General features: G+C 41.9%; 1 protein-coding gene and 1 pseudogene across 1 annotated transcript in view; one reads left to right on the plus strand and one right to left on the minus strand.

Moving 5' to 3' along the window:
* Nucleotides 1-21517, plus strand: part of SRGAP1 (SLIT-ROBO Rho GTPase activating protein 1) — a 263998-nt gene extending 242481 nt beyond the window's left edge. The window contains exons 18-22 of the mRNA XM_028110990.2: nt 1988-2067; nt 10826-11006; nt 12321-12455; nt 12590-12929; nt 16795-21517. Coding sequence (XP_027966791.1) covers nt 1988-2067; nt 10826-11006; nt 12321-12455; nt 12590-12929; nt 16795-17172 — 1114 coding nt within the window. The 3' untranslated portion in view covers nt 17173-21517. The remainder of the gene's footprint in view (nt 1-1987; nt 2068-10825; nt 11007-12320; nt 12456-12589; nt 12930-16794) is intronic.
* Nucleotides 5018-5453, minus strand: LOC114215074 (large ribosomal subunit protein uL24 pseudogene; annotated as a pseudogene).
* Nucleotides 21518-22560: the final 1043 nt, after the last annotated feature.

The following is a 22560-nucleotide window of genomic DNA, read 5'->3' on the forward strand; positions in this document are numbered from 1 at the left end:
GAGAGCACATGAGAGAGGGGAGGGTCAGAGGGAGAGGCAGACTCCCCGCTGAGCAGGGAGCCTGATGCAGTACTACTCGATCCCGGGACTCCAGGATCATGACCTGAGCGGAAGGCAGTCGCTTAACCGACCGAGCCACCCGGGCGCCCCTCAGATATATCATTTTAAAGGAGCCCTGTCAACCAAATATGTTTTCATTCTTAATTATTTCCATTTCTTACCAATAAGTATTATCCTAACCAATTATAGTGGTAATGGTCATTTTAAGCAAATTTATTTTAAATTTATCTAATTTATTATTAATACATCACTGGGATAAAAAATGGCAGTAATAGTCACTATTATTTAGTATTTAGTATTACTATTATTTAATATTACTACTATTATACTATCAATATTACATATTATTAATATGGCAGCGTAGTCACTAGTGAAGTATGAAGCTGGGGGAGATGTGGTCAGTTGAACAATCCCAAAGGTAGGGAACCCTAAAATGTCTGTGCTCACTGTGTGATCTATGAATTCCTGCCTCTAAGAAGTCATATATAATAAAAGTAGCCCCTACTATGTGAGCTACATGGGATCACTTTACGCACTGACCACTCTACCAAGTGAAGAGAGGCCAGGGAGCCTCTCCAAGGACCGCTCGTAACTGGAGGCAGCCCAGGTCTGTCTGATTCCAAAGCCCACGTGACTCTTCCCACTCAACTGCTGCCTCCCAGCCCACCTCGGAAACCGTTCTGTGCAGCTCAGATTCAGGAGCAGCTGGGACAGACCTATCTAAGCCCATTCTGGACCCCCCTGAGGACACTTTGTTTCTCGTTGCCTCACTGAGGACTAGGTAGAAGTAGAGTGAATGAATAGCTGAAGGATCTTAAATACCTGAAAGTACACTTGAACCATAACAGGGGTCTTACACCACAGTATGACTGAATGTATGACTTAAGGAAACTGAAGGTTGACTCTTTCCAGAAGCACTGCCTTCTAAATTTAAACAACAAAGCACGATAGATTCCAGTTCTGTGGTATATCCAGCAATTTCACACATGAAATTGAATTCAAAAATATTTACTTGAGCACGTACTATAGGCAAGGTACTGACTGCTGAGCTTGGCTCTGGGAAGATAAATGAATAAAACTCAGCCCTGGTGAGATGCATAAGTTTATCTTCATAGTTGTATTTATTGCAAGGCCAGTGTCACAGTATTTCCAAACATTCAGGGCTCTATCTGTAAGTTCTGCTGTCTTGTTCCTTTTATCAAAGAGCGGTATGTAAAGATCTGGTCAATATTATCTGATACATTGGATCCTAGGATTTTGTGGTCACTTCTTTTTTTTACAAGCAGGCCCCATAATAAAGAGTCTTGCAGCCAGTAACATGTGCTTGATTATGTCCTTCACCCATGCATAGTGTTCTCTGTGGGCATCGCTCATTTTAAACAGGAAGTCAATGATAAAGTAGTTTTCCTTCTCCCCAAAACCAGCAATATAAATGGGCTTTTACAGAATGTCAGGTTTGTTATTTGTGACAGACGTATTCCATTTACCAGTATACATTTGAGGAGTGTGGTTGTGTTAAAGGGTAAGTTTTTAAAAAGAATAAAAATCATGACTCTCTCAAATCTGCAATAAACGTGTCAAGAAAAGATGGGAAAGATACTACACCCAATTCAAAGCAGAAATCAAAGAGCATCAGTTGATACGCAGTAAGGTCTGTTGAAATGAATTCGCAAAAACTGCTGTATCCACAGGGCAATAATCCTATTCCACTGGAATTCAGCCGGTTTTAATTTCTGTGGATACGAATTATCTGTGTCAAAGATGAAGGGACCTGCACTGCCATAGGACCAGATGATCTTTGGAGCCTCCAGCGTTTCATTGAAAGACTATCCAGAAACTCTTTTGCCATTCCAAAGTCTCGTATAGTAGCAGTTGTTCATTTTTTAAATCCTTTGACTTTGTAAGAATTTCTGTTTCCACTTCACAGTGACAGCCCATACAGTGAGCACGGTACGTTGGAGGAAGTGGATCAGGATGCTGGTACAGAGCCCCACACCAGTGAAGACGGTATGCCCTTGGGCCCTTGTTGTAAAACTAACCTTAATACCCATTGTTTTAGAATTGCTTATATTAAGAATTCAGTAGGACACGAAAGAAAATTTATAAAATATGTGTTAAGTATGAAGAATAATATTACAGTGAACATCACAAACCACCACCAAGTTGAAGAAAGAAGACATCATTACCTTTGCCTTCCCTGTTATGATTGCCGTCCTTACTCCCTCGGGGGTAACCGCTATATGTTTGTGTTTTTCAGCGGCTTCTTGCTTCATTTTCTACTTTCTTGAACTTTCTATAAATGGAATCATACTGTATATACTTCTCATGATTTTTTTCTACTCAGTATTATGTTCCTGAGACTCACCCACATTGTTGCATGCAATTATAATCATTTATTTGACCACTGTATGATATTCCATTGTATTTATTTTATTATTGATGAATATGTGAGGTGTTTTCTATTTTTTGCCATTAAAAAGAGTGCTGTTAGGAATATTTTGAACATGTATGCTACTGCAGTACTGCAAATGTACAGGAGTTTCTCCAGGATATACGCACCCAGGAGTAAGCATGTTTTCAACTTTACTAGATAAAACCAAACTATTTTTTTTTTAAGATTTTATTTATTTGACAGAGAGAGACACAGCGAGAGAGGGAACACAAGCAGGGGGAGTGGGAGAGGGAGAAGCAGGCTTCCCCGCTGAGCAGGGAGCCCGATGTGGGGCTCGATCCCAGGACCCTGGGATCCTGACCTGACCCGAAGGCAGACGCTTAACCACTGAGCCACCCAGGCGCCCCTAGAACCAAACTATTTTTGAGAATAGCTGTAACGATATACACCCCCACCAGCAGTATATCAGCCTTCCAGTTGTACGTATTCATCAACACTTAATTTTATCAAATATTGTCATCTTTGCCAATATCATCGTGTGTAATGGTATCTTGTGATTTTAATTTGCATTCCTCTGATTACTGATAAAGATGTTGTTTTATGATACAGAGTATTATAGAAAACTTGGTGTATATTGGGGCGTCTGGGTGGCTCAGATGGTTAAGCGTCTGCCTTCGGCTCAGGTCATGGTCCCCAGGTCCTGGGATCGAGCCCCACATCGGGCTCCTGGCTCAGTGGGGAGTCTGCTTCTCCCTCTACCTCTGCCTCTCTCCCTGCTCATGCTCTCTGTCTCACTCTGTATCTCTGTGTCTCAAATGAATAAATAAAATCTTTAAAAGAAAAAAAGAAAACTTGGTGTATAGTAAGGACAACAGATCAGGAGAGGATTGCCATTGAAAAGATATTTTGTTACAGTGCACAAGAGGAAAGGGTACATCATGCCTCAGGTGGCCACACAGAAAAGCCCCAAGGTTGGTCAGGAGGCAGAGGCAGAAGGAACAACTGGGCAAGAGTCTTTGCTGTGCTTTCCACGGGAAGGAACAGGCAGGGCATGGTAAGCAGGCTTCAGATTGGCTAGTGAGAATAATTTCAGCAGGCTCTGGGGCAAAGGGGCTGTCTCTGGTTGTCTGGTACCTGGTCAGGTGATTAGGGCAGGTGGATAGTGACCCAGGAGAGGTGGTTGGGGTGGGCTCTGGATTGGTTGGTTTGTATTTCAAAGGCACAACAGGCGAGTTGTTTACACTATCTGTAGGAACTGATGAACCTTGGGAGGGCCTGACCCTTCAGCAGCAGCAAGGTCAGAATACAGAAAATAAAAAATACGGTTCATGTAGATATACCGACCTTTGTGTGCTTCGATTTCTTTTTTTGTGTGAAATTTCTGTCAAGTGTTTTGCCCATTTGGGGCCCATTTGCCTGCCCACTCTTCATTTCTCTGGGCTTTTTTTGCTTGGTTTGATTTAGCTTTGGTTTTTTTATTTATAAGAGTAGTTTGTGGGTATGGATCAGGTCTTTTATTGTGTATATGTTTTGCAAATATCTTGTGCTCTGTAATTTGTCTTTCATATGCTTATTATGTCTTTTGCTAAACAAGGAAATTTTTAAAGGAGTTGAAGTTACCCAATCATGGTTGTTTCACTTTGTGTCTCCTTTAAGAAATCCTTCTATGCTGAATGAAGGTAATGAAGATAATTCCCCCATATTCTTTCTCTCTCTCTCTCTCTTTTTTTAACGTTTGTTTATTTTGGAGAGAGAGAAAGGGCGTGCACGAGCTGGGGGGAGGGGCAGAAGGAGATGGAGAAGCAGATTCCCTGCTGGAAAAAGGAGCCCGATGTGAGGCTCGATCCCAGGACCCCAGGAGCATGACCTGAGCCGAAGGCAGACGCTTAACTGACTGAGCCGCCCAGGCGCCCCGCCCCCCATATTCTTTTTTAAATGCTTTCAGGTTTTGTTTTTCACACATAGGTCTTTATTCTACCAGGAATTTCTTTGGAGGTATGCTGTGAGGTTGGGGTCCATTCCTTTTTCTCCATATGGATGCACAGTTGTCCTAGCATTAATTGTCCTTTCTCCACAATTCTGCATAAATCACAGGTCCTCTTTGCGCAAGTCTGTTTCTGGGCTCTCCTGTTTTCCACTGATCTACTTGTCTATCCCTCCTGTCTTAATATTAATACCTTTTAATAAATCCCAATATTTGGCAAATCAAGACCTCTGACTTTGCTCTCCTTAACAATTCTTAATCTTTTGCAATTTCACTTAAATTTTAGACTCAGTTTTTCAAGTTTTTAAAACATACATTAGAACTAAAAACCTGTTGGTTTTGATAGCAGTTGCACTAACTCTACATATATTTACATGGACAAAATTGACATTTTTGTAATACTCGTTCCTCCAGTCCACAAACATATTTCTAGTTTTTTAATGTCTCTCGATAAACTGTTATACTTTTCTCTTTAGAGATCATTTTTTTTCTTTTTCCAACAAATTTAATCTGTAACATTATTTTTCGACACTTTTTTTTTCATTTAACAGTTTTTATTTAAAGTCGTATGTCAGATTACTTTATTCCCGCATCTTCTCAGTTGTTGCTTCCTTATATTTGGTCTTTTCCTCTCCTACTTGGCACGACTTGACTTTAGGTTCAAGGATCTTGTTGCAGTCTTTGTCCAATTTAGTCTAGTGATAACCCCCTTGGCAGGGTGAGTGCCCATGTGGACAGTTGTGCCATTCACCTGCTCTTGCCATGCCCGTTCAATGAGGATGACGTATTTCTTCTTGTAACCTGGACCACTTTGCCCATTTGCTGACTTTTGTGGTCTCCTCACACAACTTGTACTTCATCATCCTTGTGGATGTGCATGGATCGAACAGTGTACCTCTGTCTCAGCTCTTTGGAAACAGGGAATGACATAATCTTCCTGTGAACGTGGGAAGGTGAGTTGAAATGCCTTTTACGGTTCTTGCTCCAGTCAGAGGTCACAAAGGGACTGAACTTCATTTTGGCCACTGGCACTTCAGGGACAGCTGTTCGACACTTTTTTTTTTTTAAGAGTGATTGATTTATTTATTTTAGAGAAAGATAGAGAAAGCTGAGGGAGGGACAGAGGGAGTCTTCAGCAGACTCTGCACTGAGCACAGAGGCCCGTTCGGGGCTCGATCACACAACCCTGAGATCACAACCTGAGCCGGAACCAAGAGTCGGACACCCAACCGACTGCCACCCAGGCGCCCCAACACTTTTTTGATATGAACATATAAAGCTGTCAGTTTTCTCTCAGTACCTCTTTAGCTGTACACATGATCCTTTTATTCTCTCTTTACCTATGACTAATCTGCTTTAAACCCATCCACTGAGTTTATAAGTTCTTTTCTACATTTGTTTAGTTCACTTTCGCATTGGCTGCTTAATCATTTTTTACAGTCTTTTGCTCTTTACTCATATTAATCCTTTCCATTGTTTTAAATTGTGATTCTGATCATTCTAGTATCTGCAGTCTTCCTGGATTTTTTTTTTTTTTTTTTTTTTTTGGTTCTTGCTCACTGAGTCTTATTTTCCAGAGTGCTTTGTAAATTTTGCATGTATTCCTTGGAACTGTGTGGAATTCCTTTAGGTTCAGTTGAAGGTAAGTTCCTCCAGAAAGGCTTCTCATTTACTTCTGCCTGGGGCACAGGCAACTTGGGAACCTAGTGAATTTTTAGCTTGAGGTTTTCCAGGCCACCCAGGTAGTGTGATTTTAAACTGCAAACGTACCTGAGGACTGGAATGTGGTTGGGATTCTTGGAGATGATTTGTTCCAAGGTTGAGATAGATTCTATTTTTAAGTCTGGGAGGGGGCGGGGGTGATATATACCATCTACGGAGAAGTATGGAGGGCTAGGAGGGAGGAGGATTTCTAGAACTAGAAGCTCACTGTAACACTGAGAGTGTGATTTACGGGGGATTTACCTTCTCCACACTGAGCAGACACTGGACTTAGTTTTTTGTCCAAAATGAAACCTTAAGTTAACCCGGCAGGGAAAGTACCCTCAAGGCAAACTCTGACTCACATTTTCTCGTGTTGTTTACCTCACTGGGTTCCTACTTCTGTTGAGTTTTTTGTCTTTAATATTCCTTACTGTTGTGGTAGCTTATTAATGCAATTACAAAGATTTTTTTTAATCCAGGATTTTTCAGGATGCCTCGGTGGCTCAGTTGGACGTCTGCTTTCAGCTCAGGTCATGATCCCAAGGGTCCTGGGATCGAGCCCCATGTCGGGCTCCCTGCTCAGCTGGGAGCCTGCTTCTCCCTCTCCCTCTGCTGCTCCCCCTCCTTGTACTTTCTCTCTCTCTCTCTGTCAAATAAATGGATAAATAAAATCTTTTTTTAAAAAAATCCAGGATTTCTTGTTGATTTCAGCAAGATGGTAACGGTAATCAGAATGTCTAATATCCACCCTCTGCCTTAAAAAAAAAAAAAGAAAAGTTTAAATGTTTCACTTCAACATGCATTGCATTTTAGATTCCTTGTCTGTATATTAAAAAGTTACATCTGAGCCAAAAAAGTTTATGTTTTTAAAAGTAAAATGAATTGACATTTTCAGAACTTCATTTAGAAGAAATTCTTTACAGTGAGAGCTTCTACTTCTGTGATGTTACTTTTGAAAGTCTCTGGGCCCTTCTTCTGTCTTGAGTTCCTTTGTTTCTCCGTACAATTTATTCCTTTCTCACTGATGACTTCTGTTTCCTTGCCTTCCCTAGTGGCCAGGAAAGCTAAGACAAAGCCCCAGCCATCTCTCTTGCCAAACATCAGTCTCCCCACCCTGCCATCTGTTAGTTATTCTTACCTCTTGACTACAAAAGAGAAGCTTCACTGAGGGCTCTGTGTTTTCTATAACGTTTTACCCATGTTCACCTGATTTTGCTGGAAAGAAAAGTATTGCATACAAAGGACAGATACCCTTGCCCACAGCCAACCTCTAAAGTTCTGTAACTAAATCAACTACAGTATTGATTATCTTTGTGATATCCAGGTATTGTCTTTTCTTTTCTCTGTCATGGTATTGCTCGAGAAGGGTAGTTTTTGTTTCTGAAAGAGAGGCTGTCCTAGAACAGAACCGTCACCTGCAAGGGCAGTGGGTAACAGATCTAGGAGGGGAAGTGTCAGGGACAGCAAGGTCCCAAAAAGAAAATGCAGTGTACTGCATTTTGTATGAAATGACAAGAAATGGAAATACAAGATTTGATAGCACCAGGCAGTCAGAAAATCAGCTGTACTGAATTTTTTTCTCCTTTGCACAGAGCTGTAATAGCCGTGCAGGGAAATGAAGTTATCGTGTTCACTCTTACTGTTACCAATAGCAGTGACATTCTACAGTGTCTCTGATGCCCTTAGAGGACCATGTGACTCCATAGGAAAGGGAATGGTGCATTGCCATGCCCTCGGATTGATTTGCTCTGCAATAAGTAGACTAAGATGTTGTATAAGTAGCTTATTGATTGACTCTTGACTACGAAATGACTCCCATGGGAGTAGAAAGAGTCAAAATAATGAAACTGCTCAAAATAACTAGTTGGTAAAGAATTACCAATAAAATGTACTTCTGATTCATCGGGTCATTCTTTCATAATCTCTCCACATTTGAATTAAATAAGCAGAGTCTGATTATCCCGTTGCTAGTTGTTTCAACAAATAAACAGAGATAACAAGCATAGAGTGCATGATTCTAAAATTATGATAAAATATATATATATGTTAAATAGTCTTAAATAGCCCTTGGCCAGCACTAACAATGTATGACTGAATGTCTAATTAATGTCTAAAGAACATTAATGGTTCTTTCTTCATTTCCCTTTGACAAGTACATAGACTGCACACTGTTATGGGCTTTGGGTTTATTTTTTCAGTAAAATGAAATTCAAATTACACAGGTATGTTGACATAGGAATTTGCGAAGTACATGTCATGAAGTTCTTTTTCACAAATGGGCATGTCTTCTTTCCTCCCCATGGGTATGTTTATTCATGTCTCCTGTACCATGGACATGTTTATTTCTGTTCCCCAAGGAGAATTAGGGTTAAAAAAAAGTCATCATCATCTTTGATCAACAAGGATTTATTCTTTGTCTGCAATTTTAAAACAAACTATAAAGTCAGTCTCTTTGAATATAAAGTTATAGTTCCTCCTCTATAAAGCAGATTTGTAGATATTTAATAAAGCTGCTATTCATATTGTTTTAATAAAGAGTATAATTTTAGGGACACCTGGGTGGCACAGTTGGTTAAGTGTCTGACTCTTGGTTTCAGCTCAGGTCATGATTTCAGGGTCATGGGATCGAGCCCCATGTGGGCTCCATGCTCAGTGCAGAGTCTCCTTGAGATTCTCTCTCCTTCTGCCTCTCCTCTCCCTGCTGCCCATGCATGCTCATTTGCTCTCTCTCTCTCTCTCAAATAAATATTTTAAATATATACATATGTAATTTTAGGAGGGAGTACTAGAGTGCTAACATATGATCTGAAAGTTATAGTCAATTGTTAAACTATTGTTCTAAAATTATTTTTACACCTACTTTGCTAAGAAGTCTATGACATGTAGATTATAGTATTTAAATGTATAGCTGATATTCACACAGGCCCTTCACATAAGGTAAACCCTAAGCTTTTTCAATGTGTTTTGTTGATTTTTATGCTTGTGCCTTACATGGCCCAGAGAATGTTTGAACTTATCAAGTGAGAAAGAAGCCTAGCTGGCTATCCAATGATTTCTTATGCAGTTATTCCATACAAGATATTAAACATGTTTCAAGAATCTTTGGGGAAAAATAAACTGGTTTTAAATGGGAAGGTTCATTACCAGGCAAAATAGAAGACAATTTCCTGAGAAAATATTTGACAGATAGACAGGTTTTAATCTATCATGTGTGCATATATGCTAGAGTATTCAGAAACTAACACATGCTCAGATTTTACCAAATGAGACATTGCTCATTGCGTAGATATATTTCTCTGAACAGTTAGCACTTGTATTGGCCCTTTCTGTTTATTATTGATTAGAAGTTTACTCATCTGTTGTAGATAGCAGGAATGAAAATAGGGGGATGGTGAGAGATAGGAGGAAAGATCATAAGGCCCTGAACTGAAGGGCGTTTTGCAATAAGCTGAATCACAAAAAGCATCTCTTATAGGTGTTTTGTATAGTTGGTCCTCTTATTTGCCTTCAACTTTTATGGTCAGAATTAGATCAGGGCTGAAATTCCAATTCTAGGCCCAGAGTTCGATATCTTTTTTTTTTTTAATTTTTATTTTGAGATCATTGTGGGTTCACATGAAGTTGTAAGAAATCCTACAGAGAGATCCCAGCTTCCCTCCCTGGTAAAAATCTTATATAACTGCAGCATAATATCACAGCCAGGAAATTGACATTGACACACCCCATCCGCCATATTCACGTTTCACGTGCACTCAGCTGTGTGTGCAGATGTTTACTTAGTCGCATACAGTTTCATCGCCAGGGTCCCTTGTGCTCCCCTTTTATAGCCGTTGCCATTTCTTCCCAACCTCTGGCAACCACTGATCTGTTCACCATCTTGATTATTATGTCATTTCAAGCAGGTTATATAAATGGCATCATACAGTATGTAACCTTTTGAGATAGGTTTTTTTCACTCACCATAATCCCCTTGAATATCTTTTGACCTCTGGATAATATAATTTTTGAATCTGGTCTTTTAATTTGGGTACAGGACAGTCTAAGTTATGCTTGTTTCATAGGCAACTAGCATTTATTACTGATCCTAGAGAAAACAAAATTATCTTTACTGTCGGTAGTAGTTGGAAGATTTGATAGTGCCAGAAAAGTACATGAAGAAATTAAATGTACTCAAATAGTATTTAATGTGCTGGTTTTTGTAAACTTGATTTTTCTCCAAATAAGCAAATAAAGCATAAACTTCCTAGTGTCCTGAGATAGTGATTTTTCCATGTTACCCATGGTTATTAACATGTTACAAGGGAACTCCATCATTGTCAAAATAATATTGGAGTTATTATGGAGGATATTACAACCCAAGGAAAGATCTCATATTATCATGTTGCAAAGTTTAAAATATTTTTTATTAGATTGTCATTCTATCTCTGGTAAGAGGCTGTGGAAATTAAGATCCAATGTTCCATTCTTCTTTGCGTGAAAAACTGATGACAGCAAGAGAATGTTTTTCTGTATCTCCCTTAACAGGCTGATTGTGTCCCGCATTGAGGACTTGTTTATTACCTTGTTCGCTCTGGATATTGAAATGGCCTTGTTGATTTCTCAGGCCGCCTAGAGAACTTTCACGTAGCGTTTCATGCTTACGTCACAACTCTGTCCCTCATCGTCTTCTGGTGTGTTCTTTGTAGAATGTGAGCCAATAGAAGCGATAGCCAAGTTTGACTACGTGGGGCGATCTGCCAGAGAACTGTCCTTCAAGAAGGGGGCCTCCCTGCTGCTGTATCACCGCGCGTCTGAGGACTGGTGGGAAGGCAGGCACAACGGCATCGACGGGCTCGTGCCGCACCAGTACATCGTGGTGCAGGATATGTGAGTAGTGCCGGCCGCCCGGCTGCTGCTTCTGCCGGAAGACTCCAGCCACTGTTCCTAAACCGGCCTTGGTCTTTTGAGAAAAGAGCAGAAGGGATCGCAGAGCCCGAACCTCTGAGCTGGGCACCGTTCTTCACCTTGCTGTTGGGTCTTTGCTAATGTTACTTCGGGGCCAGCAGGTTTTCATTTTCCAAACTCCACCAGCAGATTCGGAGCAAGAGCTATATAGCGTGAGAGATGGAAGCTTTCAGGCTCTTAGAAAAATCCGCCATGTGGAGAATAGCTTCAAGAGCTGTAGTAACGCTGCTGGTTCCAAAACCAGTGGTACTCGTCTCTTGCTGTCTGGCTACCGTTTCAATTCCAGAGTCCCCAGAGGGAAGACACTGACCTAAACGTCTCAAAAGAATCATCTTCAGGCTTCCTTTTTTTTTTTTTTTTTTAATATTGCTGTAATTTAAAAATTAAAGAGATGAGAAGATGGTCATAATATATTAAATGAAAGAAACAGTTTGCAAAATCATATGTACAATATAATCCCTATTTTGTGAGTATAATATTTCACAGTGCAGCACTAATTTAAGAGCATTTTTTCAAGGAAAAGAGAAATATACCATAAAATGTATACAGTGATTAAATGATTCAGCCTAGGGATGCCTGGGTGGCTCAGTCGGTTAACTGTCTGCCTTTGGCTCAGGTCATGATCTCAGGGTCCTGGGATGGAACCCCGCATCAAGCTCCTTGCTCGGCAGGGAGTCTGCTTCTGCTTCTCCCTCACCCTCTGCTGCTCCCCCTACTTGTGCTCTCCCACATTCTGTCAAATAAATAAATCTTAAAAAAAAAAACTATTAAAAGGTATTAAAAAAATAAAAAATAAATGATTCAGCCTAATTTTAGAAAAAAAATATTAAAATGTGGATTTCAGAAGCCAAGAAATGTTATGTGTATGTGTATATAGACATACAGTCATAGATATCTAAGCTACATAAACATATAAGTATCTAAGTACAAATACCATACATATATATGCAGACATCATACATGTTTACCCAGGCATAGATAAAAAGTAGAGAAGGAGACTTTCTCAAATTCTAGCAACAGTGGCGTCTGGCTGTTGTATCATGAGTGATTGTGATTTTGCTCTTTGTTGTATATCCGAATCTTTGCACTTCACCTGCAATGAAATGGTACATTTTTATTATGAGAAAAGTCATGTTGATAAGAGAAAGACTTAGATATGTAAAGGCTACGTCACTTATTTTTTTTGTTCCCATTCATTTTGCAAAAGACTCTCACTCTTGATTCTCCTTGTTGCAGGGATGACACGTTTTCAGACACTCTGAGCCAGAAAGCTGACAGCGAGGCCAGCAGTGGGCCCGTCACTGAGGACAAGTCTTCGTCCAAGGATATGAACTCCCCAACAGACCGACATCCTGACGGCTATCTAGCCAGGTGGGTGGGGTCTGATAATCAGGCTCCTGAACCTCCACTTTTCCAAGCACTTCGAGGAGCTGCAGAACCCGCGGCTTTGAGTATTACCCAGAGTGATAAGCTCTCCTATTTTCTCTTTTTTTGTGTATTTTTAGACAAAGAAAAAGAGGAGAGCCACCCCCTCCAGTAAGGCGTCCTGGCAGGACCAGCGACAGCCATTGCCCCCTGCACCCCCCGCATGCTCTTTCCAACTCCTCAGTTGACCTGGGGTCCCCTAGCCTGGGCAGTCACCCCCGGGGCCTGCTGCAGAACCGTGGCCTCACCAACGACAGTCCTGAGAGGAGGCGCAGGCCAGGCCACGGCAGCCTGACCAATATCAGCCGGCATGACTCCCTCAAGAAAATCGACAGTCCTCCTATTAGAAGGTCCACGTCGTCAGGGCAATACACAGGCTTCAATGACCACAAGCCATTGGACCCAGAGACAATCGCTCAGGTAGGATGCATGGAATGGAATGGCACCTGCTCTGTACCTGGGGTGTGATGGAGGGATGCAGGACTTCCTCTTTGTAGTCATGCTTTTTGTAGAGAACCAACTAAAGAAAACAGAAAAGAAATTAGTCCATTCTTTAAGGCCTGACTAAGGGTCTCTTTAGAAGAATGATTTGTTACTGGAAGGGCCTAAGTGATTAGGTTCATATTGATTCAGAGACATGGCAGAAGTGTAGGACCCAGGGCATTCAAACACATCATTGCTAAATAGCCAGGAAAAGTCTGAAAAAGAATAATAATGAGGAAGGACTAGCCCTACCAGATCGCAAAAGCATGCTAAAGATAATAAAATAGACAAACTGATAGAAAGAATGGAGAGCCAGAAACAGATAAAGGTTAGTGTAGGAGAAACATGACCCTTTCAACTTAGGAGAAATGCTGGATTAGTCCATAAATAATAGGAGAGAGAATGGCTAGCTATTTGAAGAAGAGCAGATCTGGGTCCTCTGTCACTCTTCTCTTCCCAACAGTTAGTGCAAAGGATTTTGTAGTTTTTTTCTAATGATTAAAATTGACAAAGTAAAGGTAAGACAAGATTGATTAATGGATTTTCCATCATTCTGCCATTTTTCCTCTGTTTTTCTTTTTTTCCAGCATAGGCCATCAGAAAATATGGGTATCACCAATGATGAAAAAGGTGAATAGATTTAGGGTTTGCCATTTTAATCTAAAGCATCTTCCAGCCATCTGAAGCTTAAAAAAGAGCTAAGTCGATCGAAAAAGAGAGTGAATGAGAAGTAAATGAAACAAACATGGGGAACTATTAAAGATGAATTATTTTTAATAAAGAGTGCCCAAGGAGACCTACACAGATGTGACAAATTTCCAAGCTATTTCCAGTGTCCTAAAGAAAATTTTGAATGTAAATTAGGTTGTGAGGGGTTTAATATGTTTTTTTAAAAATTAAACCAATTTTTTTTTAAGATTTTATTTGTTTATTTGACAGAGAGAGAGAGAGAGAGAGACAGTGAGAGAGGGAACACAAGCAGGGGGAGTGGGAGAGGGAGAAGCAGGCTTCCCGCTGAGCAGGGAGCCCGATGTGGGGCTCAATCCCAGGACCCTGGGATCAGGACCTGAGCCAAAGGCAGACGCTTAACGAATGAGCCACCCAGGCACCCCAAAATTAAACCAATTTTAAATGTATAGCAATTTCTCAGCAGAAATCAAAGAGACTTGACCTTTTGGTTTTCTCTATTTGAAATACTATATCCGGGCCCTTGGAGACCTATATACGTAATCAAATATTACAGCTGAATTTAACAGTTTGAGCAATCTATAATGTCACTGCTTATAATAAGCAGGTGAAACAGGATTTAGGTTAGAAAGATAGGGAATTAGGAGCTTTGGGGTGGGAAGGTGTAACAATGCCTGTTTAACCCTTTTGCTTCCAGAACCAGGAAATCCTTTTTGTTTGTTTCTTTGTTTTTGTTTTTAAGTAGGCTCTATGCCTAGCGTGGAGTCTAATGGAGGGCTTGAACTCACCACCCTGAGATCAAGACCTGAACTGAGATGAGTCAGATGCTTAACCAACTGAGCCACCCAGGCACCCCAGGAAATCCTTTAATTGTAAATCATAAAAACAAAAACTCAACAGATAAACCAGGCTCTGCACGATCTCTCTGGGGCAAATACTTATAAAAAAATCCATATGTTTAGCATCAGATAGAAATCACATACGAAAATAATCACTTGAAAAGTGATGTCATCTTCCCAAAACGGCTTCCAGCTGTGTCCTTTATTTATCTTTCCATCTCTCATCTTCGGATTTTCCCATGAGGACAAGTAAGCCTGCCATCATGGTGTTCATACAAAAAATATGCAGATGCTCTTATTAAACAAATCAGTGGAATCTCTGATGGGGCTTTTTTAAAAACGACAGTATCCATATGTGATCATTGTGTCTTGGTTTAGTCATTTAGCAAACTTTTATTGAGCACTTACTATGTGCCAGGTCCTCTGCCCGGCTTTATAGAAGCAACGTTAAATTATTACCCAGCTGCTTTCTGAAGGTGCTTGCAGTCCTGTGAGGGAGCTGGAAATGGAAATCCGTTCCCATTATGCAGCGCCATGAGGGTTATGCTCCAGGTGAGTGAAAGGAGCCCCGGGAGTGTAGAGAAGAGGCATGTTAGTCAGACCTGGGCGATGGGTCTTCACCGCTCCCGTCCCACACAATACTCCACCATGGGTGTGGAGGTGTGTGTGTGTGGTAGAGCACATAACGTAAAATTTACCATCGTAACCATTTTTCACTGTGCAGTTCAGTAAAGTATATTCACATTTTGTGAAACAGATCTCCAGAATTCTCTCATCTTGCAAAACTGAAACCGTATACCCACTGACGAACAACTTCCCTTTCTCCCCTGGCCACCCTGTTCTGCTTTCTTGCTGCTGGGAGTGTGACTACCTCATATAAATGGAATCATACAGTATTTGTCTTTTCGTGACTGGCCCCTATTTCACTTAACTTCATGTCCTCCAGGTTTATCCATATTGTAGCATGTGGCAAGATTTCCTTCCTCTTTAAGGTGAATAAAAGTCCATTGATGTATATACCACATTTTGCTTATCTGTTCATCCATCAATGGAACACACTCTACCTTTTTGAAATGTATTTTGTAATTCCTCCTTTACTATCTGAAATAAATTGACAGATGAGATACGTAATTTGAAAAAAAAAAACATATAAAGCTCTAAATATACAAAAATACAAGGAATTAAATATTAAAACAAGTGTACTTCAGTTAATGCTTGACTAGGCTAGAAGACAAAGTAGTAAGATGCTTTCACGTACGTATGTAATTACCATAAATACAACAATTAAAAATGTATATTGATATAAGATGGAGTTAGGGTCAGGGCTTAGGTTATTATAAACAGGATTTTCACCTACATCAATGTCTGAAGGACATTCAGAAGTTGAACAGGCTGCAGGACAGTTCATTGCATCTAAATTTATCTGGGACACTGCAACAGATGTAGTATATATGACCCCTGCCCATCAAATGCCAATAATGCCACCCCATTCTTGTGGCATTAAAAGTACACACACACGGGCACCTGGGTGGCTCAGTTGGTTGAGCGACCGGCTTGATTCTGGCTCAGGTCGTGATCTCATGGGTGGTGAGATCAAGCCCCATATGGGGCTCCACACTCAGTGGGGAATCTGCTTGAGATTCTCTCCCTCTGCCTTTCCCCCAACTTGTGCTCACACTCTCTCTCTCTCTCTCTCAAATAAATAAATAAATCTTTAAAAAATAAAATACACACATAGCAGACTACAAAAATGCTGTCTGTGGGGCAGTACCACCACGTCCACTGAGACCCACTGGACAAGAGCATCAGATCAGGGGAAGGCTTAAACTGAATTTTGAAGAACTGCTAGGAGTTAGCCAAGTATCTAGTGAATGCTCAAAATTATTTGTTAAATGAATGAAAGAAGCCTGCCTCATTCCCATTCCCATCTATTTCTTGAGAAATTGAAGCTATCTTTTAACCATAAGTTGAAACGGAATTCTGTACAGTAAGTCAGCATGTACGGGAGAAATCACGAGACGGCTGCTTAGCACCTTGGGATGGCCAGTGTTTGATCGATGACTCCATGCACCCTTGCATCTTGTTCTCCTGACCATGCAGTCAAAGTAATTGTGTGAGATGGCATTACGTGTATACATCCTACAGACAGCAAAGTTAAAACATCATTGCTTTTGCCGGCCTGTCTGCTTTGAAATGAAGTGTAAGGGTTTCTGTACGTTAGTACTAATTACCATTCTATTCTGTCTCTCTCTCTCTCTCTGGTTATTTTTCAACAGGATATCGAGGAGACAATGAACACTGCTTTGAATGAACTCCGAGAGCTGGAGAGACAGAGTACGGCAAAGCATGCCCCCGATGTGGTGCTGGATACCTTAGAGCAAGTGAAAAACGCTCCCACCCCTGCCACGTCCACGGAATCTCTCAGCCCACTGCACAACGTTGCCCTCAGGAGCTCGGAGCCACAGATCCGACGGAGCACCACCTCCTCCAGTGACACCATGAGTACTTTCAAGCCTCTGGTGGCACCCAGAATGGGTGTGCAGCTGAAGCCGCCAGCCCTTCGGCCAAAACCTGCTGTTCTTCCGAAAACAAACCCTACTGTAGGACCTGCCCCACCTTCCCAAGGTCCAACAGACAAGTCTTGCACAATGTAAAGACCAAGTGGGCAAGGTCATCTGGGCTGGTGATTTTAAAAGAAACAGATCAGTGACAAAAGTCGGTGATCCATAACTTTCCTTAGTTTTGTGCTTACAACTGGAGATTTTTGGCTTTTCTATGTTCTCGAATGTAATGTCTGAGACTAGCTAAATTAACACGGGCATTTGTATTTTGTAACTTTTTCCTTTTTTTTTTAATAACTGGACATATCTTATGTCATTTTAAAGACAATAGAAACACTTAGATTTACTTGAAAATCCAATGCTGCACCATTTGCAATGAAGACACCACCACCCTGCTCTCCGGGTGGTATAGTGCTTCGGGTTTAGTGCAGCCCCGGTGAGTCAGAAATGTCTGGATCCGAAGGCACGAGAATCTGAGTTCCAGGCCTTGGCGTAAAACCAGTGTTGGTCTGTGGCACTTGGGGTGACGGCTGAAAGGTGCTAAGGGCATTGTTAGGTAGCTGACAGTGAGCACCTGGGACGCTCCCAGGGGAAGTTGCAGCCCACCACCTGAATGTGTTGGATGCTTGCCTCTTTCATAAGAGTCTTTTCCCTTGGGTCCAGGTTAAAAGCTCAGAGGAAGAGGGGTGAGAACCCCTGCAGTTACTGCTTGAGCTGAACCTAGGAAAGGCTAGAGAGAGAGGGAGAGAGAGAGAATCCTCCAGAGCTCTCGGTGTGACTCCTTCCACAAGCCTGATCAGGCCCCCGAAGATTTCCAAGTCCATGCCCTGCATTCACAAAGGACTAGAACAGTCTAATTTTAAAGAGTTCCTGGTTACACTACTCCACAGACTCCTTCAGAGATCTGTTGTTACCAACTGCCTAGGGAATGCTTCTAGCTCCCCGAAACCGCTGTGTTCTCCCCCTGGAAACGGAGCACGCACTTGGCACACAAGTCCTTGCCTCACTCAGCCTTCCCTTCTGGCTAAATGACCTCGGTTCCTTTAATCAGGCTACAGAGGCCTAAGGAACCTAAGTGGAATTCCCAGCTCTGCTCTCCATTTGTCTCTCTGAGCCAACAGAGAACTGGCTCCGGTACTGGAGGACGTGCCATGCTGGCCAAGGTGGGAGGGGCACCTCATGGTTCCGGGGTGATTTCCTTCCAATCTGGCACCTGGAACCACTGACTTTTTCCTTTTCTTTTCTTTTCTTTTCTTTTTTTTTTTTTTTACGTGGTCTCAACAGAACTCAGATAGTCAGGTGAGCTCTGTGAGGGACCTCTTTCTCTGACATCCTTGCACAAAGACAGTTTTCCCTATGTTTTCCCTCTGTCTTAAAAAGTTGCTTTGAATTCAGTTGTTTTTACTAAGGTACAAATCACCACTCCTACCAGCAGCAGCTTATGCCATCCTACCTACTTTGTCACTGAACTTACTGATGAAGAGATCTTTTTTTTTTTTTTAAGAAAAATGGATGGCCCAGACTAACCCCTCTCGACCACCACTGATTTCCTTCTAAGTTTGGATTCAAACTGGCAGCCACTGGCCTGCCCATCTAAGAGTGACACAGTATGGACTTGAATAACCCACTGGTGAATTCCTCCTGCAGGAAACAATGAGGATCTGTACTAAAAATCAAGATCATTACTGTGATCTCTCCCTCAATTTGCCAGTCTAATCATTCTAATGCAGAGAGAGAGTAAATTAATGAGATAGGGTTACCTTTCAAAGTCACACTTCTGGTTGCTAGCCGGTGGCCTAATTTCACAAATGGATTGAATGGAGAATTTTTTTTTCAAGTATTTCCAGATGTGGTAAGCTTTTAACTCTCTGAGTTTTCTGAAGCATCCTCTTTGCCCATTTTGAAAACGATGCCTAGCTCAGCATCTTGTCCAGCTTCTCACCATTTCTCTTGAGCTCTCTTGGTCCCTCAGCAATCTGAGACACCAGGGAGACTCAGCCAGGATTGAGCTCTTAAGTAGCACTAACCCTTTTAAACCATCTTCCCAAATTCCTAGGAAATTGAAACCTTCCTGAATAAACTTCCAGTTCTTTCCAGATTCCACTTTGGTCTCTAGTTCTCTGCTGCTATATGGGGAAACAGAAACAGAGAATAAGAAATGGAAATAACTGGGGGGTGGGGGGAGACTTTAAATCTTTTAGAAATTGAAATTAAAAGGATTTCTTTAAAGCTACTTTCCATCTGTGACGGAAGAGTAACACGTTACAGAGGGCATCAAAAGGGCAGAGGCATGTTGAATTCATTATGGGGAGAGGAGGTGTCTTTTACAAGTTTTAACTTAGATCTTACTCCTGCAAGTTCATGTCTTCAGACTTCTCCCTGGTAATCCTGCCCGGTGTCTCCTCTCTTCAGTGTTTACACCTCTGATGAAATGAGGGTTGCCTTTCCAAACACCAAATTAGGATTCTGCTCCCTTAGGTGGCAGAGGACTTGCTGCTCTAGAGCCTCAGAGCCTCAGAGGCTGTGCCTTCTTGCAGGAAACTTCTCATGCTCTCCCATTACTTCCTTAAATGTCTCCCTCTTTTCTCCCTGTATCCCTGGTGACACCCCGAAGCCTGCCTTTCTTTTTGTTCTATCTTCTCCACCCCTCCACCCCCGCCCAATTCCCAAGGAAGGATGTGACCTCACAGTGAGTAAGGACTCACGTTTTCTTACTTTGTTTTAGTAAGAGTCTTCAGATTCCAGGGATAAGACAAGGTGGCCACTTCACAAAGGATCCAGAATTACATCCTGTAAGCTCATTAAAAGCTTCTGCGGCCTCACCCACCACGTGGCCCTCCCTACAGCTACAGGTGTAGCATGCAGTGGGGAGGAGGGAAGGTGCGAGGGATGGGCAAAAAGAATCTGGAGATGTTATGTCCCAGTTTCAAGGATCATATTATTCTTCATGCATGGTTTGGGAAGGAGGTTATTTTGATGATAGGCAAAGGATGGCCCTACAGAGATTACCAGACTCCACTTACACAAGAATATATATTCTCAGCTGATAAAACTGTTCATGTCTCATCCACAGAACTCACTGAAGTAGGCTTACCAAGTTGGCCTTATGGTTGGGGTCAGGGGTGTTGGGAGAGGATCTTCGGGAGAAAGAAAGGTACTTAGTATAGATTTTCTGATGAGTGTTCTGTAAATTATTTGAACCAGTCAAACGGCCCTTTGCAGAGCTCTATATTCACGTTCAGGGTCAATGCTATTGTTCAACAGTTTTGCACATTTTCACACGACGTAATTTGACTTTGGTGCTCCTTGAGCCATGCATAGAATAATTTACAGCAGGGTCCCACTTTACTATGGTGAGCGCGAACAGCCATCAGTAGATGGAGAGATCAGGTCACATTGTATCGGTCAAGAGTTTTCTTCGTACTTTTGCCATTCCCAAAACGGGCTTATAATTTAATTAAGGAAAAGATACAAGTGGGAAGGATAGTAGTATCCTCAGCTTTGGGAATGACATGGGGTCTACAAAATGAAGAAACTTTAATATAATTACAGCCTCTAAAATTTAAAGAGCCCATACTGTATGTTAACTAACTGGAATTTAAATAAACTTAAAAAAAAAAATTAAAGAGCCCAGAGGTCTGTTGAGGATTTAGAAGACTTCAGATTTGGGATCACATTCATTTTATTCCACAGTAGTGAGAAACCACGAATGCAGGAAAAGCACTTGGGACTGAGTCTTGCTCTGAGTTACCCACCACTGAGGCTGCAGCTGCAGAGCGACTTAGAGGTAAAGGCTCACCCATGTGTACAATAGAGCTCCCCACTCCAGACTGTCCCCTGAGCTGAAAACCCAGCCTCCAGCTGGGCTGGGTGTCAGGCTGGGTGCAGGGTGACTTTGGCACCCCCCCCCAATTCAGATGAGTAAAACAAACTGGAAATTGAGCTTTCACTTACCCTGGTATACGTTCTTTAAAAAAAATAGTCTATGTGGTATAATCGAGATGGGTACCTGTATCTTTAAATTACATAGGGACTTTTGTATGTTTAAATAATTGTACTGGGTTCCATAATGCTTATCTTAGAAACTGTTTAGTAAAAGAAAATATATAAACCGTGCATTTGCGAATGCCCCCTTTAGAGCATTCATCCAAGTTCAGTGTGTAGTGTGATGGTTATTCTAGATGTTTAAAGTAAAGTGAGTGGCTGTGTAACAGGAGAGACTGCTATTTACCTATGGACTCAAGGGTAACTCCTGCCCACGTAATTAAATCAGTATTGTCCTTTTCTGTCGGTTTGATCAGTTACAGTACTGGTAGCTTCCTGCTTGTGACTGTTACCTAATCGTGTCAATGTACATCTGTAGTATGTACATGTGAAAGTGCCTTTCTATTTTAGAGGAGTTTTAGCCTTGCTTTTTACTGTCGCCCCATCCACCCGCCCCACCCCGCTCCTGCCGCCCCCCCGCCCCCCACCCCAATTCCTACCGCCCACTTCCGTGGAAACTTCCTCCGCGTTCTCCCTGCTTTTCCGTGTCCCTTCCTCTGCCTCGGTGCTCAGTATCATCTGTCTTGCATCCTTGTCGGTCATCAGACTGTCTCGTTTTGCTGGTAGCCGTGACTGTGCCTTTCCCGCCCGCAGTGTCCCCACAGTGTCCCCGTGTCCTCCCTCCAGCTCTGAGCTTCTGCTGCCCAAGTGTGTCGCCTGTGCTCTGTCCTGCCTCTGTTACAGTCCCTCAGCTCTGAGGCGGAAATAGGGGGGATGCTTTTACAGTTCTGGAAGAAAAGAAATGTTTTGTTAATCTGTTGTGACAATGCACTTTTATGTATAGTACTGTACATTTTGGCATGTACCATTCCAGGCTTCAGTATACAGTCAGGTCTGTTCTTCATGGTGTATCTTTATAATAAATAAGATAGTTCTGGCTGCCTTTGTCTTCTTCCGATTTGGTGTGATTCTGGGTGATGTTTTCATTCCTTTTTTTTTTTTTAAGATTTTATTTATTTGACAGAGACAAAGCAAGAGAAGGAACACAAGCAGGGCGAGTGGGAGAGGGAGAAGCAGGCTTCCCGCCGAGCAGGGAGCCCGATGTGGGGCTCGATGTGGGGCTCCATCCCAGGACCCCGGAACCATGACCTGAGCCAAAGGCAGATGCTTAACGACTGAGCCACCCAGGCGCCCCTCCTTTCCTTTACTTTCTAAGCACTGTTAACACCCAGCACCCCACCCCACAGTTGCATTAGATGGTGGGAAACGACTTTTTTTTTTTTTAAGTGTTTTTATCTCACTTGCATTTTTATTTGTGAACTTGAAAATAAGACCTCATGCACAGGGCCTTGATCATGAAGCCGGAGATTTTCAGAGGATGATTTGGAGACCCCTGTGTAGTAAGGAAAGGGGATTGGAAGAGGGCAAGCAAGCCTCCTATACACTCCCCAGATTGAAATCTTTCCTGAAAAGGATTCTTTGGCATAGTAAACCTTG

The sequence above is a fragment of the Eumetopias jubatus genome, unplaced genomic scaffold (genome assembly GCF_037043125.1).
Source record: "Eumetopias jubatus isolate StellerSeaLion01/CBP00866 unplaced genomic scaffold, mEumJub1_p1.0 scaffold_8, whole genome shotgun sequence".
NCBI lineage: Eukaryota > Metazoa > Chordata > Mammalia > Carnivora > Otariidae > Eumetopias > Eumetopias jubatus.